The 26,171-nt window shown below is 45.0% G+C and overlaps 1 protein-coding gene across 3 annotated transcripts in view; it reads left to right on the forward strand.

Moving 5' to 3' along the window:
• TTI1 (TELO2 interacting protein 1) overlaps positions 1–26,171 on the forward strand; it is an 89,599-nt gene that overhangs the window by 42,101 nt on the left and 21,327 nt on the right. For 2 of the 3 annotated variants that reach the window (XM_049869632.1, XM_049869633.1), the window contains exon 8: positions 6,007–16,791. The exons of the other annotated variant lie outside the window; for it this stretch is intronic. In XM_049869632.1, the coding sequence (XP_049725589.1) occupies positions 6,007–6,190 (184 nt within the window). In that variant the 3' untranslated portion in view covers positions 6,191–16,791. Of the gene's footprint in view, positions 1–6,006; positions 16,792–26,171 lie in introns of those variants that run through there. 3 annotated transcript variants of the gene reach the window in all.

The following is a 26,171-nucleotide window of genomic DNA, read 5'->3' on the forward strand; positions in this document are numbered from 1 at the left end:
GGGCAGGAAACACTGCAGGTGGCCTGAGAGTGCAGCCAGCCACGCCACTGCCGTTGTGGTGCTTCTCTTCACAGGGCCACTTTGAAATCCGCTGTGGCACCATCATGGGGTCTAGGCCTCTGGGGGACCTGGAAGTGAGAGATTGGCCAGATGAAAGGGGCTGCTTTTCAATTCCGTCCTGGTGGGATTTAAATCATTCTAGGTTCTGGTTTATTTTTGAATTGTCTGTAACAGATTGGGCCTCTCTGTGCCATATCTTTTTAAATACACACAAAGCAATGGAGTCATTCCGCTGCATGTAGGAGACTTTGTCTTGTGGTACTTCAGGGGTGCAGTTAGCATCATACATTTCTGCTGCCGTTTATGGATTTCAGTCCTGGCCTCGTCTCATTTAAATATTTTTAATATTGGTCTCTGTGAGTATGCAAGTTGGAGTTCTATCGATGGATGAATGGTTTTGAACAGGTAAACATAGTTAAGGCTAACAAGTATGTATAGCTGCAAAGGTAATTGGTAGTATTTATTTGCAGAGTAAATTGTTGCTTCCAGTCATAATACTCCATTTCCAACATTTAGAAACAAAAAAATGAAAGGACAGGCTTGAAATACTGGTTAACCAATGAACCGAGACCCATTAGAGTAAATTACGGAGTATAGAAACATAGTCCCACTGCTTGCTGGCTAGGACACGTCGACACCCGGAGCATCCATTTGTTTCAGAAGGAAACACACAGGCCCATTTGTAGCATCGGTGTGTGTGGAGTCATGGGAGGAGAGATGGCCAGGGAAAAGAAGAGCATGGAGGCTGGTCTGCCAGAGATGGAACGCCAGGGAGGCTACAATAACTCTGTGGGTGTGCTTGCTTTCTAAGAAGTGAGTTTATTTTCTGACTGCATTTGATCATGCCCACACAGAGATGGCCTGTGTCATGTTCCTAAGGAGGCAGCCTGGAATAACTTCTTTAGAAGCCCCAGATAAATAAATAAGCAAGCAGATCACAAAGCCACAAGTTCTTTACCACTGGCGTTTACCCAGACAGCTCATGAGAGCATTTTATAAATCCAGAAAGGGACAAGGAGCAGCAGATCCCTCAAGCAAGTAATTGACAGAGAAAGAATAGCTTGTCACCCAGGAGAGCTTAAAGCCCTGAATTTCGGTTACAGTTTATTTAGCTTTGCTGGGCCGTGATTGGCCGGCAGTTTTCTAGAGCTTCCTCTGAGCAGGTGTTGTCTAGACAGAGCAGTGCGGAAGACACGGTCCATAATCTCTGCCTCTACAGCAGAGAGGTTTCTATTTGGTTTTGCCACATTGCGGGAAGAGGGGCTGTTTAAGATCCAGTGTTCATGCCGGAAAGCTGCTGCACCTTAGAACTGATCTGATCCACCCCTTCTCTACACAGAAGCGACCTGCAGGCCCTACAGGTTACTGAGAGATAATCACCCCACTCAGGAAGCTTCCCCAGCTTCTCCGGCAAAGGACTTCTAGCACAGCACTTGCCACGTTGTATCACGGGCCTCTGTAATCAGGTGCTAGAACTGAGTGTCAGTTAATGTTTGGGAACCATGAAGAGAGAAGACCCAGCCGACCAGATCCCAGTAGCACACTTCCCACCTCCCTAGGCACCCTCCCACCCAGGTCGGTCACTCGGAGCTCCCTGATACTGATCCCAAAGGAATGATCCGCTTTTGTTGGTTTGGCATCTGGAGGTTATCAGGTACTTACTGATACCTGTCAGTTGTAGATAGGGCTGAAGTGCAGGGAAATGGCCGCCTGCATGAAGTGAAATCCAATAAAACCGCATTTTAAGTGAAAAATCAGTATAAACACCAGGCTTCTTTGCCATGGAAACAGAGGTTGCTTAGAAACTGCCTAACGGAGAGTTCTAAATTTTTTAAAGTCAAGTTATCATTTAAGCTACACGGCCCTACAGGTTATTGAGAGATAATCACTGGCCTCAGGACACTCGGAGGCAGGAGGCACAGCTGAGTGCCTCCCGATACTCTGGGGACCAGATAATCTCTTGATAACTGTGCTCCCTGGAGCCACTGATTTGGGCCTGGGGGAAGGAGAACAAAATTTTTGTTCAGGAGTTAAATGGTGCACATATATTTTTTAAAAAGTGCTTCTCTTTGGGTTTGAAAAAAAGATGGAACTGGCTATTTGGCATGTTCAACAGCCATCCCTGCCGTGTCTCAAGATGTACTGGGAACATTTTCCAGGCAGTTACCCCAATCACTTTGAAGCAGAGGTCCTCCTATCTTTGTCTTGTGGCCTTCGATTATGCAAAATGGGCTTTCCAGGGCTTTAGCTTTCAGCTTTGGCCTCTTCACTCTCCAGAGCATCTTCTTTCCAGTTCAGGGTAGGCAGGAATTGGCCCCAGGATCAAGTGGCACTGGGGTTTGGAGTGAAACTGGGCTGTTAAGCAGACAAGTCCTCCTGGGCCTCAGGCTCAGCTCCACGGTACTTAAAGCAAGGAAGGCTCCAGGTTCAGAATTTGTCAGTGTTTGGAGTTCAGCGGGTCATATGAGTCTCACCAAGAAGGAGAACAGCCCCACTTGCCAGCCATCTGGTTACATGGCACAGTGTTGCTCCCCACCTCAGGCATGTGGAGGGCAAGGAACGTAGCATGCGTTTCTTCCTGAAAATAATGGGCAGAGTTAGAACCCTCCGTTGGCTGAGAATTGGGACCCCTACCAAGTCAGTATGGAGGAAATAACGAGTGAAACAAAAGACAAATGTTTTGCCCTTTTCAGAGGATCTGAGAATTTTCCATGGGTAGCAGTGCTGCTAGGGTTGGTAGTGGTAATTATGCCTTAAACACACACACCCTGGAAAGAACTGTGTTTTCATTATACACTTCAGGGTGTTTTCCTGCACCTCATCTCCTGAGAGCCTGTGAAGGAATCTGTGAGGTGTTTTCAGTATACACTTCAGGGTGTTTCCCTGCACCCCATATCCTGAGAGCTTGTGAAGGAGTCTGTGAGGAGGGTGGGGTGGTGTGATCATCTTCCCCTGGAGAAAGAAGAAAGCAGTTCAGGGAGACAAAGCGATCTGTTCCAAGCCACAGAGGAGGAGAAGGAAATTTGCGCCTTTTCTGCCCTTCTGAGGAGTCTACCCCTTTACAGGTGAAGAAATGACACCCAAAATAATTCTAAGAGTTTGTCCTGCTTGATAAAAGAAGGTGAACTTTGCATAGGTTTTCCCTTCCCTTCCACGTTAGCATTTTAGAGATCTAGGAAGGCAAAAAGGGGCTTCCTTTTTCTTTCCTGTCAAGGAATACAAACATCCGCATTTAGCATGTAGAAAAGGACTCGGACAATTAACATTGCAATGTTTTCATGCCCTGTAAGTCAAAGCAGAGCTATGACTGAACAGGGCTGTGGCACAAGTCTGCTGGGTGTTGCACAGATAGAAATATTCCGTGAAGCTGGGAGTGTACTAAGCTATAGCTTGAAAAATTGCTCCAGTTCTTGAAGGGAAAAAAAAAAAATCAAGTAAAACCGTTTGCATTCTAACAGCCTTTGGCACCAGGGAAAACTGTCAACTATGTCACATGTAAATAGAAATCTGCTTCCCATTTTTGGTGCATTTTTTCATAATTTCCCTTGCCACTCTAATTATCGAAGATATTTTTGTTTTTAAACAAAAATCGTCTCCCACACAGGCCCCATCTCCTTTCCGCGGTGAAGTGGAAACGATGAATTAGAATATTCTAATCACTTCTCCAGCAACCACCGCTGAGGGTATAAACACGAGATTATCCTAAGCAAAGAAAACTTAAATTGTTTAGGCACAAAACAATCCAGAAAAAATTTCACAGCGCCCTCCACCTGCTTCTTTTGCCTTTTTAGCGTATGTATATTAAACACAAGGAAGAAAGCAAAACTGGTTTCACAGAGGGAAGACGCAAACCCCTGAGAGCACAGGTTTTTCAAATTAACGAAATTAAAAACCAAAATTTCCTTCCATTTAGCAAGCATTTATTTTCCAACTTGGTGCTCAACAGTGTGGGAGAGGCTCCTAGGAATAGCTGTCAAGAATAAAGTGTGATCCATCAAATAGATACTATGTACTCTCTTAGTTGGTAGATAGGGATCACATGTGCTAGACACTGTTTTCTCCTTTAAACCTCAGCAAAACCCGGAGTGAGGGACACCCCCGTTTCTAAAAATGAGGAAACCAATCCCCAGAAAAGGTGAAGAGCTTCCCATAATCACATGACTAGTGATGCCTGCGCTTGTGTGAATCCTGTTAATAGTGGTCCTTAGTCCTTCCGTGGTGGTGAGCAGGTGACCTCTCCCTCCCTCAGATGCTCTTGTATGACAGCACTATTCCAGAGAGGAATGGCATCTTAAGTCACCAGTGTGGAACATAGTAAGTCCTCATTAAAATGAGAACCTGTGCAATCCACAAGCATTGGCTGAGTGCCTACCGTGTACCATGCACTGTGCCAGGTACCTGGGATGCAGCAGTGATCATGAGCACACTTGCTTCTACCCTCAAGGAGCTTATATTCTGGGGGAGGGGATACTCAGTAGAGAAGTAATTGATATCTGCTGGGAAAGATGTGGGAGCCCTGGTGGTGCAGTGGTTAAGTGCTCGACTGCTAACCATAAGGTTGGCAGTTCAAATCCACCAGCCATTCTTTGGAAACGCTATGGGGCAGTTCTGCTCTGTCCTGTAGGGTTGCTGTGAGTCAAAATCAATGGCAACGAGTTTGGGGTTTGTTTTTGTTTGGGAAGGGTGTAGGAGCCCTGGTGGTGCAGTGGTAAAGCGTTCGGCTGCTAACCAAAAGGTCAGCAGTCCTATCCCACCAGCCACTCTGCAGGAGAAAGATGTAGCAGTCTGCTTCCGTAAAGATTTACAGCCTTGAAAACCCGGTCAGGTGGTCCTACTCTGTCCTGTAGGGTCACTGTGAGTTGGAAGGGATTTGACAGCGGTGGGTTTGGTTTTTTGGATTTTGAGAAGGGTGCTCTGAAAGAGAACAATAAGGGGCAGCTTACCTAGGCACAATGGTCAGGGAAGGTAGCCTCCCTAAGGAGGTAGTATATGAGCCGAGACGGGCAGGATGGCTGGGAGGCCACTGATGAACGAGAAGAGGACATCTTATCCTTTCTGGGGTGGGCCTGTCAGCCAGGTGTGTGAAGTTTATGTTTGGACTGCCCAAGGTAGTGGCCTTAGGCATGTGGATTGATTATTCAGAAATAGGATATAGGGAGATAAGAAACAACGGTTGACCCCAAAGTTCAAGCCAAGATAAAGAACCTCACCCTTAATGGAGGCATGGTATCCAGTGGGCCCTTGACCCTTCAACTCTGTGTCTCTGCCACAAGGTCACTGGGGCAGGGCTCAGCCCTGTCTCAGCCTTCGAAGAACAGCAAGTTCTGTTGGGTCTGCACCGGTAAACGGGTCCTCAGAGCAGAGCCATGACCATGTGTCTAGAAACTGAGAATCTGTGGCTCTCGACCTCCAGAAGGAGTGGAACTAGGGTTCAGCAGCAAGCTGGAGTGCCCATAGATAAGGACCTAGAGGCTCAGAAATTGGAACACTTACCCATGATCCCCAAGCAGGACTGGGAGTCCATGCTGTGGAGCTGGAGCAGCCCCCACCCTGGCTGGGCCTGTGAGCTGAGTGGAGCCTATGAGGAAGTGTGGCCCCTATCATTTTTCTTCTTTTTGAAAACTCTTGCTTTACACCCAGAAATCAACCTGTTTCTTTGCCAAGAGCTTGTTTGATGTCAGTATTGTTCTGCTCAGACTAATTATTTTTCCTTCTGTCAGTGGATATGAAACCGTTTACCTCTATTTCTGTTAGGCTTAGAACCGTCCTAATGGCCCGGTCCTGGGAACTTCAGTGAGTTTCTTCTGCTATCAGAAGCATTCTGATGTTATTATCAGTTTCTTCTCAAATAGCCCAGTAAATCGCCTCTTGGGTAAAACACCAGCACGCCTCCCTTCTCTCCCCTCCCCTGTGCCCACCGCTCGCTCACTCTTTGTTCCTCTGCAGCGTTTTCCTCCATTTGATGAAGGTAGACCCGGACTCCACCTGGCTCCTCCTGAATGAACTTTACTGCCCCGAGCAGTTTGCACCTCCTCACCCCAGCCTCTGCCCCGTGCAGCTACAGGGGTCACCGGGGCAGCAGAACCCATACACAGCCAACGTGCTGCGCCTGCTCAAGGAGCTGCAGTGACGCGCCCCTCCCTGATTGGGGTGGGCAGAGTCCGGAGGAGGTCGCCTCCCTCTCCTCCCTGCTGGTGCCTCTGATGTCGGTGTCGCGCTGACCCCACCCCTGGCCTAAGGCAGTGGCAGCGGCTGCAGAGAAGACTGCAAAGGTGGATTAGACAGCTGATCGATATATAAATTGATCGATATATAAATATATAAACTGCTTAGAAATTGGATTGAAGAAAAGTAGCTGACTGTTATTTATATTTCATACCTGTGTTTTCAAATGACATTGTCTGGCAGCTCTAAGGGTTTAACTCCTTAGCTTTCCATCTCCAGGGCCCTAGTGCACCACGAGGCTGCCCCACAGCCCACTTAGCACACACACACACACCACCAAGCTTAAGGGCTCTAGGGCAGAGTCGTGCACTGCACAGCGCTGGTGTCCTCTGAGCACCTGAGGACCCCCTTCAAAGTATCGCAGCCCTAAGAGTCTATGGAATACTGCCTTGCCATTGCCAACACACAGATGGGCCTCCCCCACAAATGCCCCCTCCCCAAGTAATGAGGTGGAACTAGTTTGTTGTACCTAACCAATTTTTGGAAGCAAGTGAAATAAAGGCATTTCTTAGAAGGAAGTATCATCATGAGGTCACTTTGAAGTTTGTTTTTTAAATTGGGTGATTTTTTAAAAAATGAGTTTATGTTCTTAGATAATACAGGACCATGGTATAAAATTCAGTACAGACAGAAAACAGTCAAAAGTAAGGTAAGTCTCTCCTTACCCGTTTCCCAGCCAGCTGGCCTCCCTCCCCAAAGGCAGCCACTCAAAGCAATTTTTTGTGTCTCTTTTAAGTGGGAGATTAATTTTTTAACTTTTTATAATGGAGAATGGCATAATGAAGCCCGTATACCCATCACCCAGCTTCACTAGTGACCATACCCCTGCCCACTTACCCCCACGTCCCATCTATTCCCTTAATTACTTTAAAGCAAATCCCAGATGTAGAATCCAAAAAAAAAAAAAAATTAACATACAACCACAGCTCCATCAGCAAACCTAAAACAATTAGCAGTGATCTTTTAATATTGTCAGAAATCCAGTCAGTGTTTAGATTTCCCCAGTGTGTTTGCATCAGGACCCTAAGGGTAGTATTGCTGTTGTAGGTAATGTATGTCACTTAAAAAATCTCTCTTAATTTATGGTTCCCTGTCCACCTCTTTTTTCTGTATTGTTGAAGAAATGAGGTCATTTATCCTACAGCACTCCCCACAGTCTGGGTTTACCTGTTACATCCCTGTGGGGCTCGTTTCATGACCTTCTCCTGTCCCCTGTATTTACTGTAAACTGGGAGGCAGAACAGGAGACTTAATCAGATTTTGTTTTTGTTCTTTGCAGTAGGTGGTATTTTTTACTTCCATCAGGAGGCGTGTAACCTCTGATCTCTTCTTGTGATATGTAGCCTTTGGTGACCACCACCTGGATCCGTTCATTAGGTACTGCAACAGTGCTATTCTAATTCCACCCCACCGTTCTGGCTTGCTTTAGCCACAGCACTTCTACAAAGGAAATCTTCCCTTCATCAACCATGTGATAACCTTGAGGTACAGTTTGTATAGAAAAGGCGGGATAAATACTTGCTTTTTCTATCTGGAGGATTTAAAACATGCAGATTATGTAAATTTCGGTACACAGCCACCTTCCCCCCACAGACAGACACAGACACACACAGACACACACACAAACACAGCTGACTGGTCCCAGGAGTGATGGATGTTTCCTCACCAGATGCATGGTGAGGCACTGTCTAGATACCTCTTTTAATGACATTTCATAACCCCCAAACTCTAAAAACCCCAGAAGGTGGTTGGCATGGGGACATATTGGAGCAAGGGTCCCCTACCAGATCCAGAGAGGCCCTCTTTTTTCCTTTTAGGGTCTTACCTGGAAGGGCAGTGAGATGTCCTGCTCAGGTCCAGGCGACACAGACCTGCTTCTGGTCTGGCTCTGCAAATTAGTCATCAAGGGGCCCTTCCCCTCTTAGGACCTCAGTTTTATTATCCAACCTATAAAATGGAGGGATTGGGCCAGAGGGAGAGTTCTTAATCTTTTGGGATTCTGGCCTCACTAGGAATCAGATGGACTCTGGGGACCTACTCATTAGAAACATGCTCCCCCTCCTCGCATCACCCCCAGAAGGGTACCGCATCCCCCAAGACTGCACCAACACCATCTCCTCGACTCCTGCTGGGTCTGCCTAGCTGATCTCACAAAATTCCATGTACAGTTTCAGAGGCTTCACCTATGACTCCCCTGCAGGGACCCAAAGTTAAAAACCCCTGGAACTGGAGGGGGAACTGGAGTATGTGTCTAATTGCCTCCATGAACAACTGCCTCCTTTGCCATGAGAACAGAAGAATCGGATGGTGCCCAGCTACCATCACTGAACATTTTGATCAAAGATTCTATAAAAGAATCCTGGTCGAAGGGCAGGGGGGGATTTGGAACCCAACTTCAAATTCTTACGGAATCCAGACTTTCTGGAGCCTTTGAGGCTGGATGACTCCCTACCCCCGAAACTATTGCTCTGAGGAAACCTTAAACCAAAACTATCCCCTGTAGTCATCTTTAAACCAAACAGTAACTTAGCTTAATTAGAAAAAAATGTCTGCCTTGAGCATTGTGTTATTGTAAAGAATTATTTACCATATTTTTACACAAATAACGTGTGCCTTCTGTGTTTGTTTGCCAACCGTGCCCTTCCCCCTCAAAGTTTTTTCCTAAGTGCTACCATGCCAATTTTTTTACATTGCTGTAGAAAATGTGCATAGCACACTAATGAAACTACCTCGAGTGGGGAGGGCGCAGTTGACAAACTGATGTAGAAGGTATGTGTTATCTGTGTAAAATACAGTATGTGTATTGGCAGCAGCAACTTGAAAGGTTAGATAAGAAGCTTAGGGGGCAGTGAGTTTGTGTTAATGATGGTGAAACAATTTGGAAAGAGTATCGAGAAAGGTGGCACAACCTGAAGAATATAACCAATGTCACTGAATTGTACAGGTAGAAATTGTCAAATTGGGGTGTGGTATGTTTTGTTGTGTATGTCTTCACACACACACGCACACACAAAAGAACTCCTGGGAGAGATAATCACTTAACTTTCTTCCAGCTTTAAAATTCTGGGATGATTCTAAGGTCCGTTGGGAAAAGGGGGAGGCAATGCCCTCTATTTGGGGAGATTGTAAAAGGATTCACGGCATTGTTCCTAATTCCATCAGGGACACAAAGTGATAGGCTAATTCAATCACTAGGTCCTGACAAATGAGAAAGCAGGTCAGAGAGGTGGTGTGACTCGTTAAGCATTACATAGATTGCTCACTGCTAGGCTGAAGTAGCCTGCCTTCCAAGGGTGCCTGGGCGTGGCAGGCAGTGGTGTGGTACCGAAGGCAGGGGCAGCTACACACACACCCCTCCGGTCCAGTGCTGAGACCTGGGCTCTGTATGGGAAGATTTTCCATGGTATTCCCAGCCTCTTCCTCAAAGAGTTAAGACATCCTGAGTTGCTGATTCCTCCAGGCAGATTGTTGCACTTGATTAAAAAAAAACTAATTAGAGTGCCTCTCCAGTTATTATTATATTCAGGCAACTTTAATTTTGAACCTGTCCAACGGACTCAATCTACTCCTTGTTAGCAGAGTATTTGCAAAGTGATTGTTTCCTTCTGTTAAAACTTGCTGGTGCAATGAGGGTTTCTCCTTTTATTCAGGGTGCACCAGCATCTTGAGTATTGGTTTGGCTAGAGTTAGGGATATGTAAGGGATTAGTGGAGCGCTGGTGGCGCAGTGGTTATGGACTCGGCTGCTAACCGAGAAGTCAGCAGTTCAAATCTATCAGCCACTCCTTGGAAACCCTATTGGGCAGTTCTACTCTTCCTATAGGGCCTCTATGAGCCGGAATCTACTCAACAGCAATGGGTTTGATTTTTTTTTTTGTAAGGTGGATCTTGAAAGACCTTGAATCAGGTTGAGATCTTTGAGCTTTGATCTGCAGACAGTAGAAAGCTCATAGAGTATTTAGGAAAGCATAGGGGTGGATTTGGAGGCGGAAACCCTGGTGGTGTAGTGGTTAAGTGCTACAGCTGTTAACCAAAATGTCGGCAGTTCAAATATACCAGGCACTCCTTGGAAACTATGGAGCACTTCTACTCTGTCCTGTAGGGTCGCTATGAGTCATAATCGACTCAGTGGCAACAGATTACTGAAGGTGGCTGGGAGGGGTTGGATGTGGTCCTCAGGAAGCACTAGATTGTGATTTCAGGTTCATCAGAGCTGTGGTTGATGGTTGATTCCTGACTTTATTTCTTATTAACTGTGTGGCCTTGGACAAATCACTTTACTTCTGAGCTTCATTTTCCGATCTCTAAAATGGAGTTGATGCCTCTGTCTCTTAGGGTGGCCATGTTGGGAGGAATAAATGCTATAGTACTTATAAAGCATCTAGCATGGTCCTGGGCCACCAACAATGTGCGCCCCACCCACCCCCATTGTTCATGGCTTTGTTAGGGATGCAATACCCTTCCAGACAGTTACAGCTGAGGAAATATATGGTTAAATCCCACAATGAAGCACCCAGGAACTAAAGGGGACCACAGTAGGGAGAGAGAAGCAAAGAAAGCTTCCAGAAGGAGCTGAGATCCTGTAGGACAAATAGACTTTTGGCAGTCAGAAAGGAAAATGGGCATTCCAGATAGGGAAAATAACATTCCCAAAGGCAAACAGTCATACCTGCCAATATCTCTATTTTTCATAACTCCTTCAGTTGCAAGTGACAGGAGACCCAACTCAAACTGGCTTAAGCTTAAAGAAATGGCTCCAGATCCCACAGCCTGTCTCCGTCTTTTGATTCTGCTTTCCCCAGTGTTGGCTTCATTCTTGGCAGCCTTTCTCTATAAAGTGTCAAAGATGGCCACCAGGAGTCCCAGGCTTATAACTCCTCCGGTGTGACAAACCTAGGGGCACCTCCTTCTGGACAGGTCCAGCTAAAGTCCCAGGATTTCCTGCCGTGGGCTCAGCTGGCCCTTTGCTCAGCCCTAAAACAGACGTTGTGCCTCACAGCAAGGGTCAGCGGACTTCCTTTGTAAAGGGCCAGATAGTAAAAAAATGAGACTTGGGAGGCCATATAGGGTTTCTGTGGCATCTTTTATTTTTTTAACCATCTTTTAAAAATGCAAAAATCATTCTTAGCTCCAGGGCCGTACAAAAATAGGGGTGGGAGAATTCCGTTTTTAGCGCTCAGGCCCTTTATCTACAGCATCGCTAAAGCATGATTTACGTCTCACAGCCAGGCCCAGAGGCAGGGGGTCAGAACGGCTCATGCAAACTAAATAGAGAGTTGGGGTGGCTGGTTTCCCCCAAAAGGAAGCACTGTATTTGGTTCCCAGAAGAGATGCAGGGGAACGAGTGCCTTCAAAGCTTTCAGCACTCATGACGAGTGTGGCCTGGCAGGCTGTGGGGGAGGGTGTGCGTTAGGAGGTCGTGAGAGCTGAGACCATCCCTGTGGAGGGTCTGGTATGCCTGTCTGGCGGTCCTGGCCTTCAGGAATGGAGAAGTGGCCTTGGAAGTTTCCTGAACACTGGGTAATGTATTGAAAGTGGTGTTTTAGGAATATTCATCTAGTGGCAGCGTACAGGAGAGACTGGAAACGAGAGAGACTGGCGATGAAATTATGTTTCTGAAAGTCCCTGGACGAGAAAATCTACTTCTTCCATCAACCCCAAACTGTTTGACACGCTGTGGTTCATGGCCAACTGGAGGCACATAAATACGTGCTTTAAAGTTTAAAAGTAAGAAGTGAGATGAATGGAACCTCTGATGAGGCTTCCTCCGGCTCGTTGCGGAGCATGGAGGAGCCCTGGAAATGATTTTCCGCAGCTCCAGCTGGGAGGAACAATGCAAGGTCCGTGCTCCCTTTGTGTGACTTCGCCAGTCCTCGGCGTCGGCGTCGGGCTTGATGGGAAGCAAAGTGCCGGATTGCCTCCCCTCCAGAGTAAGGAAGAGAGGCCAAATTTCGGAAAATAATTCTGAGCGATGGTGGACGCTGTGGAAGCGTTGATTGCTTTATAAATGGTATTTTCGCTCTGCGTCCCCTGCCCCCTCCGCCACCACTGAAGTTTGGAGGCAGCGGCTTTTCAAATTACGCTTGAAAAGCAGCCTGATTTCCCCCAGGAATCATCTCCTAGATTAGGAGCTGTTGTACCTTTTCCGACAGTTCTACCCGGTGTACGAAGCCTGTCTGCAAAGGACAAGGAGGGAACAGTGCCTTCCTCCCTTCAAAGCTTTCAGCACAAGCCATTTATGAAAATGTCTCTCGCGGCAGCCATGTCCCTGCATCTGGGGCTGCCAGCATTTTTTTTTTTTCCTCCCACAGGAAAGGGTTAAAAAAGCACAGATGACTGGCTGCGGCCCCCATCCCCTTTCCTCTTCCCTCCTTATGTAATTTGCCATTCTTTTTGCACAGCAGCTCCTGACTCTCAACCTGCTCTCAATCAGTACCCTCACGTCCTCAGCTTCCTCCCACACAGGCAGGCTCAGAAGTGAGGAGAGCACCTTTCAGAATCTCTGAGGACGTTTCCAAGGGAAAAGACATGGGGGAGGAGGGTGGAGGTGGAGAGAAGTAGTGGAGAAGGGCCAGAAGTTTCTTAATGAAATAAAACATGTTTCATTCTCCAAGGCAGAGGGGTGTAGTCAAGACCTCCGTGTGCACCACCTCCCCTTCACCCTGTCTCCACATCCTTCCTTACCTCACCGACCTCACTCTGTTCTCGCACATTCTGCCCAGACATGGCCCCAGTTCCCTGGGGAGAGGCCAGAAATGGGACTGAACTGTGCCACAGCTCACAGGTGACCTTGAGCACTCCCTGCTTCTCCTTGGGCCTCAGTTTCCCTGTCTGCTAGATGAAGGGTTTGAAGCAGTCAGGTTCAAGCACCATTACACCTCCTAAAACATCTATGGTTTGATAATACATTGTGGGCAAGTATGGGGAGAAGGGCATGTAAATTAGTACAAGTTCTTTGGAAGTCAGTATGGCAGTATTTGAACCCAGACTCAAATGTCCACACCTTCTGACCAGCAAGTCTGCCACCAGGAATTTACCGCTCAGGTGTGCACAGAGATGTACGCGCATAGGCAATTCACTGCACTGTTGTGCATAATATACAAAAACTCACCAATGCTGAACGACCACTACGTGCCAGGCGTTATACTTAATGTCTTACATTGGTATCTCAAAAGACTGGAAACAAAAGATAGGAAATAACCTAGTCATGGGACTTAACTATGAAACACACGCACACACAGAAACTCTGCTGAAGAGTAGTGCATCAGAAGTCATGAAATGTTACTGATAACTATTTCCTAAAAGTAGGTGTATAATTAAAAAGAAAGCAAGATAGGGAACACTGAGCTTCTGTTCAGGGCGATGGGAAAATTTGGAAACAGATAAGAGTGATGGTTGAACAACATGATAACCGTAATTAATGTCACTGAACTGTACATGTGAAGAAGATTAAAATGGTAATCGATTTGTTCCATATATAATTACCACAATTGCCAAAAAAAATTATAAAACAAAAGGAAGATAGCAAGGGAAAGAGTTAGGCAAAGGAGGAGGGGATAGACAGGCTAAGAGAACACCCATATAACAAAATGCAGTGCAGTATTTTAAAAGAATAAAACAGCAGTAGCTATCAAAGTTTAAAATGCACACACCCTTTTGTTACCGCACTTTCGAGAGTTAGAGCCACCTGCCGCAAACAGCCAATTCCTGCGACCGGTGAGGTGAGTAGCAAGAGCTTTATTGTCTATCGATACACAGGAAACAGAGGGAAATGATCTCCTCCAAAGCCTGTCTCCCCCAACAGGAGATTGGCTGAAAGCTTTATAGGGCAAAATCATGGGTTTCAGGGGCTTGTGGAAAGTCATTCTCTCCTGGATGGTGTCGGGGATCATGGTCCCAAGGTATTATCTTAGCTGTCCAGGGGGTGACTGGCCTCCTGGGGCAATTTTGGTGGTCATAAGGCTTTCTTAGATCCTATCATTTGTTTTCCACAGTCTGAAAAGGACATTAGTCAGAGCAGTCAAGAAGTTTAGAAGAGAGAAAAATGGCGTAGGTCCTGTCCATGTCATGGCCAAGCAGCCTGTTCCACTTTGACTCAGGAACCCTGCTTTTAGGAATTTACTTGCACGTGTGCAAAGATGACGAACAAAGGGTTCATTGAAGCAGCTTATGTTAATAAAAAATTGTAAACAACCTAAAGGCCACCAAGAAGGAACCTCACAAACCTGTGTCGTGTACCCTGCGGCTTTTAAAAAGAACGAGGTGGTTCTCCGTGTGTATCTGCAGGGTGTATTATTGAAGAAGGCAAGTAGAACAATCCTGCTGTTTTATTGAGGGGGGCAGCTACACTCCTTTACGTGTGGAAACTCTCTTAAAGGACACCCAGTGGCACCCTCTAGAAGGGTAATGGCCAGAGATGAGAAGTCTTTTCACAATACACCCTCTATATTCTCTTTAGACTTTTATACCCTACACTTGAGCTCATTTGCTCGCAAAAACATTTTTTTTTAATAGTGGTGAAATATATAACAAAACATTTGCCATCACAACCATTTTTAATGTGTACAATTCAGTGACATTAATTATGCTCCCATGTTGTATGACCTTTACAGCTACCGATTGCAAATTTTTTCATCACCCTTTACAGAAAGTTGGTTCTCCCCAAGCAACGACTCTCCGTTCCCTACTCCCCCCACTCCTGTAACCACTAATAAATTTTCGTCTCTATGCGTTTGCTTTTTCAGCTTTTTTTTTTTTTTTAATATAAAATACACCTGTGAGACAGAACCTCCCACAGAGCTGTATTCTTTACCTGGCTTCCTCCCCTACAGTGCTGTCCCGCAAAATGGTTTTCTTTGCTGGGCTTCCCCTCCCGCCCCCCTCAGCTTTGCATCTGAATCCTGCTTTTGCTTAGAGGTTATGTGTAAACCCCATCGCGCCTGCAGACGATGATTAAGAATGTTGCTGACTTGTAACTTGATGGGAACTCCCTACTTGTAAACCCCTTTGAAAGTAACCTCCCTGCCTGCCTGCCCTTGGGGAGCAGTCTTGACAGCAACAGCTCCGACTACTCCATTTCCTTGTACAACGAAATAAAGATGTCTTTCTTGTTCTCCCACCTCGGTCTCTCGTTTATTGGCCAATACGAGTCCTGCCGAGTTAAGAACCTGGGGTTTCCACCCACTAACGTATATATAAAACGCAACATATTCCAATTCATCATTTTTTACAAGTACAATTCAGCGACACCAATTACATTAATCGTGTTGTCTGTGTAATCATCACCAGGATCTGTCGCCAGGTTTCCATCAGCGTAAACAGAAACCCGTGCTTCCTCAACAGTGACTCCTTTCCCTTACCCTCCTGCCCCTGGTAACCACTAATAAACTTCAGTCTCTATATATTTGCCTAGTGGAGATATTTCAAATAAGCGGGATCATACAATATTTGTCCTTTTGTGACTGACTTCCTTTACTCAGCATAGCATTTTCAAGGTTCGTCCATGTTGTAGCATGTATCAAGACTTTGTGTCTCTTTGTGGCTGAGTAATATTCCATTGTATGTATATACCACCTTTTGTTTATCTGTTCATCTGTTGACGGACATTTACGTTGTTTCCACCTTTTGACTATTGCGAGTAGTGCTGCACTGAACACTGGTGTACAAGTCTCTGTTTGTGGTCTTGTTTTCAAGTCTCTTTGGTGTATACCTAGGAGTGGAATTGCTGGGTCGTGTGGTAGTTTTCTGGAAACCCTGGTTGTGTAGTGGTTAAGAGCTACGGCTGCTAACCAAAAGGCTCACAGTTCAAATCTACCAGGGGCTCCTTGGAAGCTCTAGGGGGCGGTTCTACTCTGTCCTCTAGGGTCATTATGAGTCAGAATCAACTCGATGGCAATGAGGGGGTGGTAGTTTTATGTTAAACTTTTGAGGAACTGCCAAACTGTTTTCCACAGTGGCTGCACCATTTTGCATTCCCACCAGCAATGAATGCAGATTCCAGTTTTTCTACATCCTCGTCAACATTTGTTGTTTTCTGGGTTTTTTGTTGGTTTGTTTTTTATTTCAGCCATCCTGGTCGTGATGAAGTGGTAACTCATTGTGGTTTTGATTTGCATCTCCCTAATGCCTAATGGGAGCCCTGGTGGTATAGTGGTTAAGCATTTGGCTGCTAACCAAAGGACTGGCAGTTCGAATCCACCAGGCAGTCCTTGGAAACTCTATGGGGCAGTTCTACTCAGTCCTATAGGGTCACTATGAGTCGGAATTGACACAATGGCAACGGGTTTGTTTTTTAATGCCTAATCATGTTGAGCATCTTTTCATGTGCTTGTTGGCCATTCGTATAACTTCTTTGCTGAAGTGTCTATTCAAATCCTTTGTCCATTTTTTTACTGGGTGGTTTATCTTTTTGTTGTTAAGATGTAGGTGTTCCTTATATACCCTGGATATTTTATTGTTAAAAAAGTAAAGCATTTGTGAGTCTATAATTCTATGAAAAATTCATATTTTGGTGTTAGGGGCTTTACATAGTCTGTATCCGCCCCCCACCCCCCCCCCCCACCTGTGCTTTGCATTTCTCAAAGTGAACCAGGGCTGGGGAGAGGGAAGTTAGCAGTGCCCAATCCAAATTAGCAAAGGGTTCTTGGAGAGGATGTCCTTCAGGGGATCGTTGTGTGCATGCATGCTGTGCAGGCCCATGTAGACCCAGGAGGACGATCACCCACCCACACAATAGCTCATCTTAGACTTTAGAGAGAGGCAGGTTGGGCCTCAGGGGCTGTTCCTGACTTCCCCAGGCAGAATCCAGGGCTCCCTTGAGTGCTCTCAGGGCATTGCATGCCTCCATCTGCCCAGCCCCCACTGAAGCTCTGTCTGGGACTTGTAGACTTTTCCCTGTCCAAGGATAACATTTACTCCTGCAATAAAGGAAGGCAGCAGTGGAAGTCTGTACTGCGGGGTAGTAGGGAGCAGCCGTTAAGAACATGAGCTTTGGAAGCAAAGAGCCTGGGTTTGACTCCCAACTCTTCTGGGTGGCTTTGGGCAAGTTTCTTCATGGCTCTAAGCCTTGATGAAATGGGAATAAAAATCGTACCTTCCTGAGAGCATGGTGCCTGCCAGACTCAGGGCCTGGCCCCTGGGAAGTGCTCTGTGAGAGTTGGTGATTATGTTGAAGATGTTGATACCTCAGAGCTATAAACAGCAGCACAGAGATTGAACTGAAAGGAAACTGGGAGATTTATGGGGAGGAGGACACCCGAGCTCGCTCTGTAGCATTCCGATCTGTAGCATTTATCCTCAGGAACTAAGGGATGAGCCCTTTGGGCAGAGGAGCAGCAGGTACAGAGGCTCACAGGACACATTCAGGGTATTGCTCCTTTTAGCAGGAGATGGAGTAGTCAGCAGGGAGGCTGAAGGAAAGGGTGAGGCTTCAGAAAAGGAGGCTGGTCTGTTTCGCATCCCCAGGGCACTCAATGGATTTCTGAGTAATACTTGGGTAGCATTGCCCAGAGGAGTATAGTCCTCTGAGGCTTTTCTACAGGGCTTAGGTTGCCAGGCCACTCCCAAGCCCTCCCCTTTACAGTTCCCAAGGGCTGTCGTAGGGGCACAGTAGTCCTCCCAAAGGCTAAGTGCATGAGTTCCGAAGACAGGCTTCCTGGGTTCGAGCCCTGGCTTCGTCATTTACCACAGCTATCAGCCATGTGACCTTTGACAAGTCAGTTTCCCCATCTTAAAATGGAGGTAATAATAGCAGCTTACTCTGTGGAGGTGAAAAGCACAGAGCATTGAGACTGGTATGTATGTGGTTAGTGTTCACACAAAGGTAGCAGTTCCATTTCTGCAGAGCCTCCTGGGAACATGAGGATGAATAAGACCCAGCAAAGCAAGGAAGCATTTCTGCTTTGAGAATCAGAGGGAACTTCCTGGAGGAGGGCCTCAGCGTAGAGGGGAGCATGCACTGGACAGGTGCCTCTCCTCTCTAAGCCTCAGTTTCCACATGTGCAAATGCAGGTAATGATAAAAAAAAATAGTGACCTGGAAACCCTCGTGGCGTGGTGGTTAAGAGTTAGGGCTGCTAACCAAAAGGTCAGCAGTTCGAATCCACCAGGTGCTCCTTGGAAACTCTATGAGGCAGTTCTACTCTGTCCATTAGGGTCGCTATGAGTTGGAATCGACTTGATGGCAGTGTTTTTTTTTTTTTTTTCCTGGGTTGATCTAGCTGTGAGGATTCAGCGAGCTAACACAAGGCAAGGGGGAGCACAGCATGGCCTGTGAGTGCTTGTGGGCTGCCTATAAAGAGGAGCCCTTAGTAACAAGCGCAGGCATTGGTCAAATCCCTGGGGAGGCGGAGGTAACTACATTCCCAAATTAGATCTGCTACAGGCTGTAGAGAGGATAACACCAAGGTTCGAGCTGGCACTCTTGGCTACGCAGCTTCCTCTAATCCTCACAACCAGCCAGGTGGTTGAATATCGTGCCCATTTTACAGGGGCAAAAACTGAGCCCAGAAAGCTGCAGGCCCAGGTTCCTAAGGCCCACTCTTAGAGAACTAGGGTCCCAGCCCAGGGTATTTCCAGCTGTGAACACCTGCTTTGCTGAATTCTGGGAAGTCTGTACAAAAGAAGGGGTGCAGCCCTCAAGTTTACATTCCAGTGTGCGAGGCCAGACTTCCCCGAGAAATGTTTTCATTTAGTAATGTATTTAATGAGTGCAGGACTTCCTGTTTTAAACAAACAAGTGATTAGCATTGACTACAGACTTGAAAATGGATCCTAATGAATTGCTAATTAACCTCCTCCTTTTCCTGGGGTCTTTAGCTGGTAAATTGTCTCTCTGGCTACTGGGAGCCTTAGTCACCATGACTGGGATTTGTTCATTCACGCAGCATACATTTCTTGAACACCTACTGTGTGTCACTGTGCACTAAGTGTGGAGACTTGAACAAGACAAGCAAGATCCCCTCCTCGCCCTCTGATGGGGAAGACAGTGTTAATCAGCTAACCTCACACACACGTAATGACGTGTTAGAGGATAGAGGAGACTATACACCAGGAGGACAGGGAGCTAGGAGAGTGTGCAACAGGAAGTCTTGAGCCTGTGCTGGGATGATGGGGAGGGGTGTCCATCAGGACAGGATACCCAGAGGAAGGAACATTTGAGCTGAGATCTGAAGGTTTTTTTTATTAACTAGGTGAAAGAGGAAGGGAAAGAGTAGAAGAATGTCTCAGGCATTCGAACAGTATATGCAAAGGTCCTGTGGTAGGAGGGAGCAGAGTGAGGAAGAGGCCAGTGTGAGAAGTATACGAGGAGTATGTGTGTGTCTGTGTGTGTGAGAGAGAGAGAGAGGAGAGTGGAGGTTAAGGATGTTGCTCTTCACCTTTTGTACCAGACAATATCGCCCAGCCTATATCCCGCAGGTCTTAGGACCTTGGTATGCTCTAGCCAACTTCCAGTTGCTCTATGTTTGCATCTCTTTGACTGAGGACTTTGTACAGCCAAGGAAGATCTTCAGTCACCACACTGCAGGGAGTTAACACATTGGAGCAGCCCTCAGCCAATGACTGATGGAAGTTGATGCATAAAAACCCAACTTTGTGAGGAACAGGAGGAGGAAATGGAAGGTGTGGCTAATTGCCTTCATGAACAACTGCCTCCTTTGCCATGAGACCAGATACCCAGCTACCATTACTGAACATTTTGATCAAAGAGTCCATAGAAGAATCCTGATCAAAAGGGGAGAAATTTAGAACAGAATTTCAAATCCTCATGGAATCCAGACTTTCCAGAAAAGAACTTTCTTAAACCATTAAGGCTGAATGAACCCTCGAAACTATTTTCCTGAGATAATCTTTTTTAAACAGTGTGTTATTGTGTTTTAGATGAAAGTTCACACAGCATATTAGGTTCCCATTGAACAGTTTCTACACAGATTGTTCAGTGACATTGGTTGCATTCTTCACAATGCGTGAACATTCTCATTATTTTCGTTCTGGTTGCTCTGGTTCCAGTAATCTAGTTTCCCTCTGCCCCTTTACCTTCTCATCCTTGTTTTAAGGTAGTTGTTGACCATTTGTTCTCATATATATGATTTTTTAAAGGAGCGTAGTACTCTCTGGTGGTATTATTTATTTGGTGAGCTAATCTGTTATTAGCTAAAAGGTAACCTGAGGATAGTTTCAGCTCAAGGTTTAAACAATATCTCAGGGCAATAATCTTGGGAAGTCTTCTAGTCTCAAACAATCCAGTAAGTCTGGATTTTTTAACAATTTGAGATTCTCTTCCACATTTTTCTCCCATTCTATCAGGATGCACCTATTGTGGCTCTGATGCGAACAATTGGTAGTGGTAGCCTGGCACCATCTAGTTTTTCTGGTCTCAGGGTAGATGAGGCTGCCCTGAGATAATCTTTAAACCTTAACTCTTAAGCCAAAAATATCCCCTGAAGTCTTCTTTAAACCAAACAGTAGTTTAGCTTAACTAGTAAAGAATGTCTGACTTGAGCACTGTGCTCTTTTAAGAACTGCGATATAGGATCAAATTGACAACAGCAATTCGAAAAATTAGGTAGAAAGCTTAGGGGACAGTAAGTTTATGTTCTTAAAGGAGGGTGAGAATGGTCGCACAACGTGAAGAATGTAATAGATATCACTAAACGTACATGTAGAAATTGTTGAATTGGTGTATGGTTTGCTCTGTATATTATCAACAACAGTGAAAATAAATTATTAAAAACAAAAACCAGTTTACCTACCCCTCAGGCAGGATAATTCTGAGGTCCATGTTCTATTACTGACTCCCAGAGCTCCCAGCAGAATTCAGCTCCAGTTGCCCACAGTGGTAACTTGCTTGACCATCACCCTTTATTGGATGTCTCCCCTTTCCTGTCTCATGTTCCCACCTGCTACTGGTGCCTCCTGGGATTACCTCCCAAATAAACTAGCCAACCTCGTGTGTCCGAGTAGAACTGTCTTCCATAGGGTTTTCATTGCTGTGACCTTTTGGAAGCAGATTGCCAGGCCTTTCTTCTGAGGCACCTCTGGGTGGGTTCAAAACACCAACCCTTCAGTTAGTAGCCCAGCTACTGATTGTTTGTACCACCCAGGGACTCCTCCAAATCAACTACTTGCTGTCAAATCCTTGTCCTAGGGTCAGCTTCTGGGGAACCCAGACTAAGACATCCTTCAAGGAGAACAGACACTTTTCAAACCATCTCCACATCCCTGTTACCTTTGCCTGGACACCTTCTTCTCTCTCATTTGTGTCCTTCACAGATTATGGGCCCATAGGAAAAAAAAAAAAAAATTTTTTTTTTTTTTTTAGACCATGGTGGCTCAGCTGGGATCTGCCTGGCATCCTGTAAATCAGCCCATCAGCTGCTTCTTTCTTGGTACTCTGCCTCTGTTAATACTGCTTCACATGGCTTTCCTGTGTTCTAATAGGATGCTCTGCAGTGGTGGAAATGTCCTGTATCTGTGCTGTCTAACATGATAGCCATTAACCACGTGTGCTTATGGCTTGACCACTTGAAATATGGCTAATATGACAGAGGAACTAAATTTTGTATTTTATTTTATTAATTTAAATTTAAGTAGTTACATGTGGCTGGTGGCTACCGTATTGGACAGCACAGCTCTGGGACATGCCTTATACCCTGTAGGCCACTAAGTTTCCTGGAGGCCCAGCCTGACGAACTGTAAGAAGGGCAGCTGACCAGACCCACTTCTCTACACCCCAGCTCAGCCATAGGACCGACCCACCAGAGCTTCCTCAGGTAGACCACCCAGAAGGCAGCCATTTCGGTCCCAGGGGGCCAACTGGTGTGTGCCTTCTGCCAATCCCATCATTGACTTCTTCCTCCTTCTTTGAAGGCACCATCCTTCAACTGCTTCCTCCCGCCTCCCCCATTCCCCACCTCAGCAGACAACCTTGAGGTGTCAGGGATGTCTGACCTGGGTGGATGGGTGAAGGGACTGGAGGGGGTGAGTGAGGTACCTCCTGTGCCCACCAGCCTGACTTTCTTTTGTGTAGCAAATTAAAAGGATTCCCCTTGGAGCTGAGGAATAAACATGTTTTCCAAATAATGTAGCATATTGAGCTCAAAGTTCAGGATGGTCAGGCTCAGAGTAGGGCCTGCTAGAAGTGATCCAGTGTCTACCCTCCTCTTCTTCTATGCAAAAGAACCCCAGCATCTGTCTAGGCACACAGCTGCCCAGAATAGAGGCCACATACTCCAGTCTCCCTTGCAGCTAGATGGGGCTGGTCCATCTTCTATCATGTATCAGCAGAAACAATCTGGAACTCCAGGCTAGAATCCTTAAAGAAAGGGTGTGTGCCCTTTTCTTCTCTTTTTCTCTTTCTTGCTGGCTGAAATGCAGACTCTAAGGCTGGGAGTTAGAGTGGCTATCTTGGGCTGTGAAGTAGAAGCCTGGCTGAAAGAGAAAGTAGATGTTATAGTAACATGGCAAAAAATGCCCACTATTTCAAAACATGGGGTCTTGAGAAATATGGTGAAGGAGAAATCAGAGACCCAAAAAACTTCCTTTGGGTAGGTCCCAACTTTGACCCAACCCTTATAAGCTGTTAATGTCTGTCAGAGACAAATCGTTCATTCATGGATTCATTTATTGAGTGGTTGCCAGGAGCCAAGCCCTGTGCTTGGGGATGCAGCAGTAAAGAGGCCACTTAGAGTTTGACCCTCACAGAGCCTTCATTACCACTCCTGGCATTTTTATAGCTCAGTGTACATTCTAAAGTGTTTTTACAGTCACCTCCAGTCAAGATGGCATTGAATTCATGCTTTAAAAATAACCTCTGTTCCTCAACCGGAGTTCTCATACATTGTAGATGGCAATGCAAAATTGTACAGCCACTTTTGAGAAACAGTTTGGAGGTTTTTTATAAAGTTAACCAAACACTTTCTAAACCATCCAGAAATCCCATTCTTAGGTATTTACCCAAGAGAAATGAAACCCCCGATGCCAAGACTTGAATACGAATGTTCATAGCAGATTTATATGTAATAGCTCCAAATTGGAAACAATTCAAATGCCCACCAACAGGAGAATGGATAACAGATTGTGGTATATCTGCACATTGGAATGCTACTCAAAAATACAAAGGAATGAACTATTGATATACACAACAATGTGGATGGATCTCGAAATCACTGTGCTTAGTGAAAAAAAATCAGGCACAAAAGTGTATGTACTGTATGATTCCATTTATATGAAATTCTAGGAAAGGCAAAACTCATCTTAGAAAGCAGATCACTTGTTAGCTGGGGCTGAGTATTGCAAACGGACACAAGGTTAACTTGAGGGGTGGTGGAAATATTCTTTTCTTGGTTGTAATGGTGGTTACATGACTGTATATGTTTATCAAAACTCATTAAATTATACACTTTAAATGAGTGATTTTGTTGTATTTAAATTATACCTCAATAAAACTGATGTAAAAAGAAAACAACAGTGTGAATGGCGAAAAAATAACCTCTGTTCATACACTGCAATAATAGAAACATATTGTTTTTTTTTTTTTTAAATAAATGAAATTACTTAGCCACACTCACAAACAAGATAAACCCCTTTGGAACAGAAATGCAAAGATAAAAAGGGGCTGAAACATTGGGCCTGCCAGGCTCTAAGTCTGGCAACAGGCAGAAGTGACCAGGAGTTCCAGGCCTGAAGATCGCATGGGTACCAAAAGGGCTCTTTGCGGATCTGAAAGTCTAGCAACAGACTCACTGCCTGAATCTTAGATAAAAGGAGGGAGAAGAGCCAGGTGTGGTGGCTGGGATCTGAGCCAAGCCCCCCTGGCTCTGTACCTGTGACATCCTGAGCTGCTGATAGGAAGCCTGGTTTGGGGCTGGGATCTTAAGGGGCAGGGTTCAGACCAGTGCAGAGACAGAAAAAGGACAGAATGATTCCTTTTCAAAATACGCAAAAAATTATAATTATAAAGAAGAAATAATGGAGATACAATATTTAAGAGATAATGGCTGAGAATTTCTCAGAATCAAATAGAAAGTCCTGAGATGAGAAGCACATACCATGTGCTGAACAGAATGATTAAAAATAAATCTCAGCCCGCAGCATGGTGGTGACCAGACAGAACATCAGAGAGAGAGAAAAAACTCTTAGGCGTTAAAAGAGAATAAAGACAAATTGCATACAAAGAAATAACAACTGAACTGACTGTAAACTTCCCTTCAAGCAACAATGGATGCCACAGACGAGGAATAATAACCTTGGACATGCAGAGGAAAAAAATACTATCAACCAACTTCAATACACATTTTCAGACTTTCATAGATTTTTACCGCCTGTACCATCTCTGAAAGAATTACTAAAGCATACACTTAAGCAGAAGCAAGAGGGAACCCAAAGGAAAACATTAAGTCAGAAATTGGTCAAATATATTGGTAAATCTAATTTCTGACCATACAAATATTAATTTTTATGATAAAAAGGTGGAATTAAAATCCTAGATAATAACAAGGAAGTAGGGTAGAGGGTGGTTCAGTTGGTGGTTTCAGTGTGTTAAAGGGATTGTCTTGTTCACGGGGAAAATAGATACTGAATAACTTTACATTGTTAGGAAAATATACAGTTAAGCAAGTATGTTATAAGTGAAAGTGAAACCACTGAAAGAAATGTGACTTATAGGCTTCAAATCAGTGGGAAGGAAACGGAGTGGGGTAATTATTAATCCATCAAAAATCAGAAAAGAAGAAAAAAAAGTAACCACAAATGCCTCCCCCACCCAAAAAAAACCTCGTGGTAATAGAAAACACACACACACACACACACATACACACACCCAAAAGAGAGGGTTCAAAAATAGGTCCAAATAGATCAGTAATCACAATAATTGTAAATGGACTAAACTTATCTATTAAAGACAAAGACCATCAGATGAGATTTTTTTTAAATCAAAATCAAGCTATAAACTGTGTATGAGAGATAATATCTAAGATGACACAGAAATGTTGAAAATAGAGACTGATAAAGATATTCCAAGCAAATACTAACCAAAAGAAAACTATCCTAACAATGTTAATATTAGGCAAAATAGAATATAAGGCAAAAAGTACCACTAGAGATAAAGTGGGTTATTGTATTTATGATAAAAGCAAGAATCCCACGAAGAAGATGAGAAATCATGAACATAAAGCCTTTCCTAGCATTTGACTCACTGCTTGTGGCTACACTTACTCAAGGAATGATTGTTCATTAGACTGTATCTTCGCATAGGCCTAAATCCCTTAATGTGGAAAAAGATGAGGCATGAGGACAAAGGGAGATTAAAAAATAACATTGCTTACTAAATTTTTAAGCATAAAGCTATTGTCTAAATCAACATAACTGCAAATAGAACAATAAAGGCCCAGCACACCCTAAATCATTTGCAGTACATTTACATATTAAATTAGAACTTTATGTAGATGTAGCCTAGAAAATGGCCTTTATTAAAATGTGCCCACAGTTAACACTTTCAGATATCAAACTCAAGTGGCTCCAAATGGGACTCAACAAACCTAGCCTCCATCTGCCCTGGGGCAGGAGTAGGGGCAGTGAAGGGGCTGAGTTACAGACGAAAAACATATTGGTGACTTAAGGAACCGGGAGCATTTGAGAAAAGTGACTGGTGATCACCCTGTGGACAAGAAAGAGAAATGAGCTGGATGAGGCACAATTGGGTAAATTTGTCTTGAGCCTCAAAGAGCAGCTGATTAATAGATGCTGTTAAGCGGGAGGGGAGTTCTTAATAGTAGAGTTCTATAACCCAGGCTCAAATCCTGGGTCTCTTGTTTATTTACCAGATGGGTGACCTTGAGCAGTTTTTTGTTTTGTTTTTAATTTCTCTGGACATCTTTCTCCCCAGAAGGAG

Source organism: Elephas maximus, chromosome 25 (genome assembly GCF_024166365.1).
Source record: "Elephas maximus indicus isolate mEleMax1 chromosome 25, mEleMax1 primary haplotype, whole genome shotgun sequence".
Lineage (NCBI taxonomy): Eukaryota > Metazoa > Chordata > Mammalia > Proboscidea > Elephantidae > Elephas > Elephas maximus.